The 12,426-nt window shown below is 50.7% G+C and overlaps 1 protein-coding gene across 3 annotated transcripts in view; it reads right to left on the bottom strand.

Annotated features, from left to right (window-relative positions):
* Nucleotides 1-12,426, bottom strand: part of TMEM87B (transmembrane protein 87B) — a 919,680-nt gene that overhangs the window by 77,880 nt on the left and 829,374 nt on the right. For all 3 annotated transcript variants that reach the window (XM_069607836.1, XM_069607835.1, XM_069607834.1), the window contains one exon: nt 7,809-7,879. In XM_069607836.1, the coding sequence (XP_069463937.1) occupies nt 7,809-7,879 (71 nt within the window). The remainder of the gene's footprint in view (nt 1-7,808; nt 7,880-12,426) is intronic.

A 12,426-nucleotide genomic window follows, 5' to 3' on the forward strand; every position in this document is an offset into this window, starting at 1 on the left:
CACCTGGTATACTCTCCTTCCAGGCTTTCTCACATAGTTCCTTGGTATGATATGAATGTTGGTCTCAGACTCGCAAAGCACCTAGTATACTCTCCTGCCAGGTTTTCTCATATGTCCATTTACTTTGAAGGTCTGAGAAGATCTTCTCCCCCCGCCCCCAGTTCTTGTTATCATTGGTGTATTTGTAGTTGCCCAAATACAGGGACTTATGAAACTCGGGTCATATTGTTAGCCATAGGGAATTTGCCTGCCGTTCCAGGTAGGGACCAGGAATACCTTCTCTAGCTCCCATCCGGGGCCCTGACCTTCCACTGTGGGATTACTGGCTTTGGGACGGGGTCCTTGGCTTCTCCAACCCCGCTCTGGTCCCTCTCAGATTCCACTTTCTCTCTCCACTTCGGGTGGCACATCCCTGCGGCTGTTGGCAGTCTGCGCATCGCTTCGGCTTCTCTGGCGGGCGCAGAGCTCCCCTGCCTCGCGTCCAGCTTTGGCATCTCTCTGACCTGCGAGAATGAGTCTCCGTTCAGACGCCACCTTCATCTTCCTTCGTGTCGCTTCTTCGCTCGCATGTCCACCTGACAGTTTGGGTCCCTCTGCATTCACTAGACAGTCTGGTCTCTTTTCAGTTCTCCATGGCACCATCTTTGAACTCCCACGGTAGCGAAGGGAGCTGTTTGGAGCCAATCAGAGCTAGACCGCTCACTTTGGTCTAGCTGAGCAATCCTCACTGTGGTTGCTCGCTTCCTCGTGCCAGTCTGTCACTGATAACACTGTGTGGTGTTTAAGAGTTCTATGACTAAGTGTTGGGGAATATTGAGGCTTACTGCCACAATATGCCATGAGGCAATGAGGTTCTGAAATTCTGTCCCTAAAAGGGAATGGGGGATACCATGACTTACCCAACAATGGTACTTCACTCCCCTGAGGGCTGCCTCCCCCCATGTGGTCCTCCCTCAAATAGCCACCCCCAGTGTCAGGAACAGGTAGCGGCTGCTGTCCCCTGCCCACATTCGCACCTTGAAACACTTGTGTATAGACGCGTTATAAATGCCATATCATATATCATATCATGAGGAGAGGCTACCTCTGGGAAAGAAGTGATGACAACATCAGGTTCATCACAGCGCCCTGTTTAGCTGTGGAATGGTTATATGTGTATCGCCCTCGCAGCCAGGATGTCTTTGCTGCCACCAGTAAGAATGTACCTTTGGGGGTTGCCTCTCTGTGTTCCTTTGTGAGGGCAGAGAACACACTCCTCAGAGAGATAACCACTCCACAGGATGCTGTCCTGGGCACAGGAATAAAAAAAGGAACACCCAGTGACAAAAAGAGCAGCCTCACAACAGAGTGTTGCATTCAAGATTTGATTCTATTTAGAAGGGAAGGGGCAAGGTTAGTGCAGAGAGAGGGAGCTCCTTACAGCCAGAGGAAAGCTCCATCATCTCGTTTCCCTCTGCCTCTCTTTCCTTCCTGTCCTCTCCAAAGCACTTTGTCAGAAGGCAAAGTCCACTGTGTTCCAAGGACAGGGGATTGGGCCTTTAAAGCAGGCTTGCTTTTGTCCAAACCCCATTTGCTTTAAAAAGAAAAAAAAGGAGGGGTGGGGGTACTTGATCAGTTGGATCTCTGTTGGGAGAGTTGACTTTCCAAAGCCCTCCACCAGTGAGGTGAAGACTGAGTATGCAAAGCAGAGGCTAGCTTGGTTCCCTACCCACCAGGGCACATTGGGGCGAACCTGCTGCTAGAACAAGACCTGCATCTCTGCCAGTGTTAAGACGGATTTCTGAACTCTGACCTGGTGGCCAGAGGTTCAGAAGGCCAGCCTAGTTTCTTGAAACAGGGTAACCTCTGGACAAGCCAGACCAATCAAGGTAGCTACGATCTGCGGTCAAGACTAAATCTCAGGAGGGGTGAGGGTGACTGAAAGACCTCAATGAGCACACAGAGCAAGGACACTTACAAATTACTCCCAGGCAGGTGTATATATCAAAAACAAACATTTATTACAAGGCCTTTGTAACTCAACACAGAGTAAAAGAATCACATCAATACTATCAAACCAACACAACACAATCAATACAAGATATATTCAAGACCATTGGGGTCTAAAGGGTTAAAGGCACGAAATGTGTTCACAACCTAGAGGGGAAGGAAAATAAGCAGTGCAGATAGTCTTTAGTTCCCTTCAACATCAAACACACACCTAATTAAGAGGCAGTCCAAACACTAAGAAGAGAGGAGCCTTATGCTCAATAGTACATGCAGTGCAGGTGCACGTGGTTGTCCCAATGGGCAAAACAAGTTCTCTTTAGGGGTCTCTAGCAGCTCAGGAAGGTGGGTGAAGCAATAAAGAATAGATTCCCACTATTCGAGGAGGTGATTCCAAGGTTCGGGAATAGTTTGCTAGTTCGCACTAGCAGTGGAAAGGAGAGGGGACCCCCAGGGGCCACTCATGCATAATAATGGATGGAGGCGCTAGGGGCCACTGGTTAGGGTTACTCACCGGCCCCAGGTGCTCTACAGCCCAAACTTCGCCAGTCGAGTCCACTTCGGTCGCAGGTTATACTGCAGCAATTTGACTGCTTTGCGGCTTTCAGTTCCGAAGATACAGTGAGGATTCCCAAACGGGACAGTGGCGATTTCTCCGCTCCTGATGGATGGATCAGGTCAGTTTCACTGCAGCAGGCTTCAGTGGCAAGATTCACAAATGCAACGCACCTGCAAAGATCGTTACCATGACTGGGCAACACGGTAACCGTGTTTACTCATGTCCTGGCGCACTAGTATCACTTCAGACCTGGGAATGCTAAGTGACACAGAGCTAGCAGCATACCAAGTTTTGAGGGCCTCCTCGAAACGACGGTGGAGACAGAGCAAAGGTCCTGCGTAAGCTGGTCAGCCCACTGGTTGGCACAGGGACACTTCTGAGAAGGCTTACTTGCAGGTTTTGTTGAAGGTGCCGAGAATAGTTGGTCCCACTATTCCAATGAGTCGAAGATTCTTCGCAGACCTTCTATGATGACCAGATGCAGAGGGGTCCAACGGAACGACAGCGGGCTCAGGGAGCCAAACATTCCAGCGGTTCACCAGTGGTTCCTCGACTCGGCTTCTTAGTTTCAGGATACTTGGATCCTATCCTTCAATCAGTGAGAACTCCAGAGATCGACATGGTATGGGTGTTTTCAGCCTCCTCTTATCCAAAGTTCCCTTTTCGCCAAAATGGAGAGGACGCAATGGGAGATCTACTCACAAACACACACTCCATACGTGGACCAATCATGTCCCAGGCATTCACAGCACTCCAGACTCTCTGGCACCCAGGATGTGTATTGGGGACAGACACCCCAGCCCACATTCCTTACTCTTAGGCATACCACCATACAAGTCCCTGACTAGCTTCTCCTTGTAAGCACCCACCACTCACTGTTATTATTTAATAAATGTGAGATTGTTTAAAAAGGTTAAGCAACTCCAAGACAATTTTGTCTTTTTGCATTCACCACATTGTTCACAGATTCCCATTTTGCATTTGAATCTTGAGGGTGCATTTGTTGCTAATAACACGAAGACCATACCGGCTTGTTGTAGCCCCTCATCTTCTGAAATGTCCCACCTGACGCAGGTGGCACTGAAATACTTTTTATAGCCACTAGCTGGTATGGTTCGCCTCCATACTCAACCTCTTCATCTTTTCAGTTTCATCTCAGATCTTCTCCATAGACTGTGTGGTAAGTCAGAATCAGGAGCCAGAAAACTAATTGTATCTCGTACTGAAAGACTTATTTGGTGCAAAAGCCCTTGTCTAATGCTACCACACTGGTCCCTATGCTAACAGAAAAGAAAGAGTCGGAAACGGTGCAGGTCAGGATGTTGTGCAAAAAGTCAAGCTGTCTTCCATCTATAAATCTACTTTCCCCGACCCTAACCCTACTACTACAAAGTAAAAAAAAAAAAAAGATAAATAGTTAATGGTCTCTTGCCTGATTGGCTGATTTCAGACCCGCATTATACTGTTTCGCCTCGTTACCATGCAATGTCTCTGGGGCTTCTGCCCATTTTACAGTTCCAACTAGTGCATTTCCTTAAGGCATCCTGCCTGTGGCATAAGAAAAAAATAAGTTTCTCTAGAACCCTGGGCCTGCTGTTTAAATGTGCATCAAAGTATCTTCCTGGTCTTATTTGGAACCCTTTTGGTTCCTGCCCCTCCCTGGGGTCTCAGGTTTTACACCCACTTGTGGGCTCTTAACTCTCCGAGTGCAGCTTGAGCTGTTTGTTCATTTGTCTCTCATTTGGTCTTTGGGTTCATAGCCCTTGTCGTAGTTTCTTGTCTCACCCCGGCATGGGGTATTCAGATGCTTGCCCAATCTCGGCTGTTTGATGCGAACAGCCCTTTTCCTTCTCACCCTGGTTTGGGGTATACAGGTTCTTGCCCCTTCTCGGACTGTGTGGTGTCTCAGCCCCTCTTGGATTGTTTGCGTTCTCACCTTGGCTTGGGGTATGCAGATTCTCGCAGCATCTCGGCCTATATGGTGTGCCAGTACCCCTTCAGTCTTCCATTCTCTCACCCCGGCATGGGGTCTCTCCATGCCGGTCTGCCCTCCTCCTGGTTTCCTCAATGTACCGCATACCTGTCTTGCGGCAGTGACGTTACTCGGAAAGGGCACTGTGCAGCTCCTGCTTCTCATTGATCTTCTGCATCGGTGAATGGGCTTTACTACTTGCCATTGGTTCCGGAAAGGACTTCTGCGTTGGTTCCAACAGGTGCCGTCGACTGTGGTTGAGGTGGTCACGTGTTATCTCCGTATGGTGGGGCTGAGCTTTTCCAGCACCCGGTCTGGTTGCATGAAGTAGCATGCTGCAAGCTTCCTCACTCCTCCGACCTCTGTGCCATCTGTGTGGGCTGGCTCCATCGCGAAGGGGGACTGGCTCTCCTTTGCGTCTAAGCTCTGCAGACTTGCATGCTGCAATCCAACTTGCTCCCTTGCTCTTCTTTGTGCAGGTCTCATGGGGCATTTATATCCGTCTCTGAAAGAAGAAGGAACACTGCATTGGTTTTGTGATGGCAGCAGAATCCAAATGTAACGCTCACCTTGTATCCACAGGTACGCCACCCGACTCGGCTGGATCGCTTCTGAGTTGGATTCACCTCCCCCGGGGACTTGCACTGCCGTGGGTCTATTCTGGAAGACAGCAGTTCAGTTTTATCCACAATCACCTTCCCTCGGGGCTCGCCTCCCAAGTGCCTCCCTAGTAATCCCCTTAGAGCCTTCCACACCTTGTATTTCGATAAGGTGCGCTCTCCGTCCTGCTGTTCTGTGCAGGGGCGCGTCGTGGCTGGGCATTTTACGGCCAAGTTACTTCACTGGCGTGGGCCCGGGAGTGCAGTCCTGCTGTGACTCTGCTCTTGAGGTAAGTCTTTCGTATTAGTAGTTGCCCTGGTAACCTTCTCCTTCTCTCGTAGATGCAGAATGGATGATGAAGACGTCAAGCTGATGGAGAGGGCGGTGCTCGAGAAGGTAAGGAAAGCGCAAAGCGCGGCGCTATGAGCGTCTTTTGAATCGGGCTAACCTGTGGTATTCTTCCTTGCAGGTCGCCGAGAAGTTCCTGGAAGAAATGCGGCCAGATGGAAACGGGCCGCAGCATGGAAGATGTCTGGACCGTTGTCGAATTCCAGGAGAGCCTTGGTAAGTTAGCGTGAGTCTAAAAGGCAACGGAATCGGAAGACGAACGCTTACTAATTGTCCTCTTCTTTTTTCTCCTCCCTAGGATGTTGCTTTCGGCTGAGGACGAGCTCCTGAAAAGACTCTGGAGCGATTGAGAAGCTGGTTGCTGAACAGGTAAGGAGGAATAATGGTGTTCTTCTTCTCTCCTTGTAGATGCAGGCCAAGGATGCTGCGAGCAGGTCTCAGTGAACGTCACGCTACAAGTGCAGAACAACGTGAAGCTCGTGCCTCAGCTCAGTGTTTTAGCACAACTTCCAAATAATCCATGTAGACATCAGCTTCCAGAGACAAGGGAGGGTGACAAATATCCCTGCTAGGGGAAGGCATGTCCTCTAAAAGTGGGTGTGGGGGGGGGGTCCTGCCCAGTGGGATCCCACTTTCCCTGTCCCTTCAGGGATGTTGGGCGTATCAGGTTTACCTCCCTAGTCCCAAAGGAGTTGGTTCCCCATTAGGGAGAGGAGATGAATTTCCTGGATGCCTCAGAACGGGAAGAGATGTCGAGCAGGGGTTGAACTGAAGTTCATTATGGTTCAAGGTGATGTTTGAAGAAGAGCAGATTGTGGGGGCCATCAGTGTTTGTTTGACAGTAAGTACAAGGACGAAGATGCTGGTGACTGCATGCACTGTTCTATGCAGTCATTTCGATGAGGTGTTTGAGGAGGTGCAAAGGCAAGGGAGGCTGGTGCATACGTTTAAGGAACCTTCACCATGATCCGGTCCTAGGCTACAATGTGACTGGCTGTTAAGAAAGATTTCAATTTATATGTCATTTTCCCTCCAGTTCCACACCCCCAAACCTTTTGCTGCTGTTTAAACACCTTAGTCTGACTTTGCCAGAGAAGCACAGCCTTCAGCTGCACTCCTCTGGGCTTTTGCTCACTTTTTATGTGGAAACTGACATGCCCTTAAGACAGTCAGGACGGGGAGACTTCATTTCCCTTAGTCCTTTTCCAATGTTGCAACTTTTCTGCAACATGTAACAAGTGCACAATGTACCTTACAGTACACTTGGGTCTCAGTCATTTCCAAAGACCCTAGATACTCTCGTAGGACTTTTTGGGAGATGTGCAGATATGTCATAGACAGGGCTGGTTGTAGCTTATCTTTTCATATAATTTTAACCCTTTCCTGCCATTTAAATCGCGTTAACCGCGTTCGGCACAAACAGGTGGCCTGGCTCCAAAATGGCCATGCCACAAGGTTCTTTGTCCTGTCCTTTGGCCATCTTGCCCCTTTGCCTTCACCAGGTCGAGCCGACCCAGGTCAGTCCTTATTTAGACATGCAGTTTCCCGCGAAACGCCAAGCTTTCGCGGGCTTCTGCATGTCTTGTGTGTGGGCCTCCAGGATGTCCGAGGCGTCCCATTCATTCAAACAAAAAACATCGCTGTTAATACCCCGGGTTTCTGGATTCGAAACCCAGGGTGCTAATAGCAATAACTGCCGGATCTGGTGGTGACGGCTCCAGGGCTGAAGTTATTGACCTGTTATCGCCAGATCGGGTGTTATTGCTATATTTAATGGTTTTGGAAGACTGAACATTTGAGAAAGATCAGCACATGTAAAAATGATATATGATATGGCATTTATAACGCGCAATCCACAAGTGTTTCAAGGCGTGACAAAATGGCAAAGATATGATATATGCCAGTAAACTACATTGGGACGGTCCTCAGAACAAATTAGAATTAAAAAACGTGTGCTACATTTTATTGGAATAACTTAAGATAATATGCTTAGGTGATGCAAAGTCTTAGCTTTCTGAGAGACTATTGGATGGTAAGCATGAAAGTGAAAAATCTATCTGATTAAAACGCTACCATCTGATGAAGGCTGCTACATGGTTTTGAAAGCTACCACATTGTACCATCAAGCATACTATGTTTAGTCAGACCAATACAATGCAACACAACTGAGATTTTAAAACAGGGTTCACAATATCCAAACTGAAAGTTAACAGGCATCTATAGAAACTGATAATGTTAGTCAAGTGAGGAAGAGAAAACAGCAAGCATCAGTTCATTGGAACATTGTCAAACTTTCAAAGAACATGCAACATATTCTTAATTTGTACTGCATTACATTTTTACCTAAATTTTCAGACACAGAGAATTCTTCAACTTCGTCATCAGAATCGTCTATCAGAGGCGTGAAGGCATACCTATGAGGAAAAAACAACACACAGATGAAGCTTTTAATTTATGGAACCTCAATACCGGAGCATTAGTTATAAAATAATGTGTTATTGAGGCCCGTGCTGTCAAGTGCCAGTTATCTTTTCAGTAGTCTAAAAAGTAGTCAATTACAGGCAATTTAATAACTTGTGACAGTATTTACAGATTAAAAAACAGGGCACACCTAACTGTACAAATTTTACTCAGTCACAGTCAATCAGGAAAAAGAAGTCAGAGAATATTCCAACCACAATTAGCCAGTATGTGCTCTTAATCCCAGTTCCGGTTCAGCTGGGATAAGCGGACAGCATTTCGGTGCTTGATGCGCTGTGCCTCTCCCTCACCACCCACTCACCTTCGCCTAGGAGTGTGGTATGCTTGCATTCCATTCCAGGCCTCTACCTCGTTGCAATATTGCTTCTGTGGCTTCACGTCCTCGCGCTATGGTTTCCCTCAGTTTGCCGCTTTTCCCAGCAATGTGGGACAGAGCGAAGCTGTCTGGTCGACTACTCCTGTTTTTGGGCCTTCAAGCCCGACCCCCATGGATGCTAAGAGTTCTTTGGGAGGCTGGGGTGGAATTCCTGTGCATTAGGTGCCTGAAGCGCTTCTTAACACCCTTACTTTGCTTGGTACATTAAATTAGGCTTCCAAGCACCTAAGGAACAAGTTACTTACCTGTAACTGTTGTTCTCCAGCATGGGTCTGGCATGGATTCACATGCTCATGACTATTCCCCGTCCTCAGGCTGGGAATCCTCAGTAAAGAAAAAATCAGTTTCAGTTTCGTTTCTGAACTGTCTTTCTACTAGTAACCAATCACTGGTCTCTGGGACATACTGCCCCCAGTCAACAACTGCCCTCTACCTAAGCCCCTTCTCTGGCAGCAATCTTCAGATTTGGTAGCACGTAAAGTGGCAGTAGGACCAAGAGAAGAGCCGCAGAGGGGTAGGAGGGAGGGTTCGCATGTGACTCCATGGCAGACCCATGCTGGAGAACAACAGTTACAGGTAAGTAACTTGTTCCTTCTCCAGCATGGGGTCTGGCATGGATTCACATGCTCATGAATACAACAATACATAGTAGTACACACATGCACAACCAAGGGAGGTGGCAAGGCTCAACATTAAGCATATCAACAACTCAACATTAAGCATCTCTGACCTCCTCACCAGGCCCACCTTCAGGCGAACAGGTTGCGCAGCACTGCTTGGCCGACTCTGGACTCCTCCCTGGAATCCGAGTTGACGCAGTAGAATCTCGTGAAGGTGTGCGTCTACCTCCATGTAGCAGCCCTGCAGATGTCTAGCAGGGGCACACCAGACAAGAACGCCCTGGTAGCAGCAATCTCTCTGGTTGAATGGGCTCTCGGACGGCCGGGCAACGGTCGGTTTGCCAACCGGTGACAGTGCATGATGCAGCTGGAGAGCCATCTGGAAATGGAAGCCTTCGAGAGGGCCTTCCCTTGGTTCACAGGTCCAAAATTCACAAACAGCTGTGATGTCTTCCGAATGTCCTTTGTGCGGTCCACGTAGAACTTCAGCGCTCTAGCCACATTCAGCGAGTGCAAAGTCCTCTCAGCCGGCGACGGAAAGAAAACAGGTAGCACCAAGGGCTCGTTGAGATGCATCCTCAGCACTACCCTCGTCTAATGGAATGTCAGGTACAGCGGTTTACACGAGAGGGCCTGGATCTCTCCCACCCATCGTGCGGAGGTGATGGCCACAAGAAACGCCATCTTCCACGACATGCAGAGGCTCGAATGGCGGCCCCATGAGTCTGGCCAGCACCACGTTGCGCTCCCATGCCGGGGCAGGGGCCTTCACCGGCGGGAACGATCGGAACAGTCCTTTCATGAATTCCTTCACCAGGCGATGGGACCACAGATGATCGTCCCGGAGTTCTGGTGTAGCGGGAGATATCCGCCAAATGGATCTTGATGGAGGCATGTGCCAGCCCCGCCTTGGCCAGCGATAACAAGCACGGCAGCACTTGAGGGGTCGTAATCTGTAGAGGGTTAATCTTCTGTGCATGGCACCAGACAGAGAACCTCTTCCATTTGTGTCCATAGCACTTGAGAGTCAAGGACGCCCTGGCCTTTGCAAGTACCTCCTTGCAGTCCGCCAGGATATCATACCCTCCAATCTCTAGTGCTGCAGGAGCCAGGCCTGCAGGTTCAATGATCCTGGGTCGTGATGAAGGATGGCGCCTCCTTCCCTGGTGAGAAGATCCGCGTCTGTCGGATGTTTGACAGGAGGGGACGCTGACATGTCCAGAAGGTCCGGGAACCAGATCTGCCTCGGCCACGCCGGTGCAACGAGGATCATCCTGCACCGGGACCGTCTGAGTTGACTGATGAGACGTAGCAGCAATGGCAACGGGGGGAACGCATACAGGAACAGGCCGTGCCAGGCGAATGAGAAGGCATCGCCCATTGTCCCCGGCTGGGGAAACCTGCTGGTGAACCTCCGGCACTTGGCGTTCGTCGCCGTTGCGAATTAGTCAATCTGGGGATTTCCCCATCGTCGGAATAGGAGATCCACCTGATCCTGCCGAACTTCCCACTCGTGGCATGAGCGTAGCTCCCCGCTGAGCGAGTCGGCGATGGTGTTCTTTATTCCTGCCAGATGGAAGGGTACCAGGAACATCCTTTGGGCGACAGCCCAATGCCACAGGTCCTGCACTTGGGATCTGGTGCCCCCCTGCTTCCGGATGTAGAACATCGTGGTGGTATTGTCGGTGAAGATCCTTACCACCTTGACCTTGAGGGATGGGAGGAATGACCTGAAGGCCCAGAACACGGCTCGGAGCTCAGGACATCGATGTGTAGTGATCTCTCCTCCGGGAGCCAGAGGCCTCTTGCGCGGAGCTCGTCGGAGTGCGCTCCCCATCCCTCCAGGGAGGCGTCCATCGTCACTGTTTCCTGATGCGCCGGGGACTGGAAGTCCATGCCTGCCACTAGGTGCGTGAGTTGCCCCACCACATGATCGCTTGTCGGAAAGTCTCGTTGAGAGAGATCCTGTCCTCGAAGCCGCTCGCCACTTGCCTCCAACGGGCGTCAAGGAACTCCTGTAGGGGTCGCATCCGCAGCCTGCATAGGCGCACGTGGTAGATGCGCGAGGGCATCATGCTGAGTACGGAATTGATGGACCTCACCCTGGCCATATCCGTGGTCAACAGCCGTTGTACCTTGCCCAAGATGGCTTTCGTCCTTTCCTCCAACGGTGAAGCCAATTGTGCCACTGTGTCGAGCCTGGCTACCAGGAACAGGGTGACTTGCGACGGTACCAGGTGGGATTTCGCGAAGTTGATCGAGAATCCCAAATCTGTGAGAAGTTGGAAGGTCTTCGCTGTGTGATCAACGGCGAGTTCTCTTGACCTTGCTCGGATGAGCCTATCGTCCAGGTAGGGGTAGACGTGAATCCCCTGGAGGCGCAGCCGTGCCACCACTGGTGCTAGGCACTTGGTGAACACCCTGGGCGCTGACTTCAATCCGAAGGGAAGGGCCTTGAACTGATAGTGTCGCCCTTGGACCACAAATCACAGGAATTTTCGATGTCTCTTTAGGATGGGGATGTGGAAGTTGGCTTTCCCAAGTCCAGCGACGATAGGAAGTCGCCTTCCTCCAGCTGTCCCAGCACGTGCTGGAGGGTGACCATCCGGAACTTCTGGGACTTGATGTACTTGTTTAGACGACGAAGGTCTAGGATGGGTCGCCACCCGCCGGTCTTCTCTCGACGAGGAAGTATCGCGATTACACTACGGAGCCCCAGAGCCTCTTTGGGACGAGTTCTATGGCTCCCTTTCTTAACATCGCTCGTACCTCCAGAAGTAGTTGTGGGACGTGGTTTTCCTTTCTGGCCATGGGTGGAATGCGGGGACACCTCATTCGGAATTCCACGGTGTGCCCACAGGCCAGGACATCTAGCACCCAACGGTCGGTAGAGATGGACTACTACACGCTGACAAATTTCGCCAGCCAACCTCCCACTGGGGTGCTTCGGTGGGGGCCCGACGCCATGGCCTTGCCTCCTTGGCGATGACGGGATCCTCCGGTCTTGCCGCGTCCTCTGTAGGCCTCCTGCGACGCGGAGCCGGCTGCTTGGCGGTACGACAAAGAACCGCTGCCGAATCCTTTGGAGGCACCTTGTTTGCCTCCGGAGCTCTGACAGGATGGCCGTCGCTGTTGAAGAACACCCAAGGCCCTTGATGGCCTGCAGTGACTCGTCCACTGTCTTGCCGAACAGGTTGTTCCCATCGAAGGGCATGTCCAGTACCCTGGTCTGCACATCCTGCCGGAAGTCGGTGGCCTTGAGCCATCCACGCCGGCGAAGGCATATGCCGTTGCCCATCTGATGAAAGCCGATGTCTGCGATGTCCGTGGCCACAGTGATGGCGTGGTCTGAAACCACCTCGCCTTCCTGTAGGATCTCCAGGGCCTCAGCCCACTTGTCGTCCGGGAGGAAGTCTAGCAAGGGAGCGATCTTGAACCACAACTCCCTGTCATAGCGTGCCACGATCGCAAGGGTGTTGGCCTC

Source organism: Ambystoma mexicanum, chromosome 4q, assembly GCF_040938575.1.
Source record: "Ambystoma mexicanum isolate Mex_15411 chromosome 4q, UKY_AmexF1_1, whole genome shotgun sequence".
NCBI lineage: Eukaryota > Metazoa > Chordata > Amphibia > Caudata > Ambystomatidae > Ambystoma > Ambystoma mexicanum.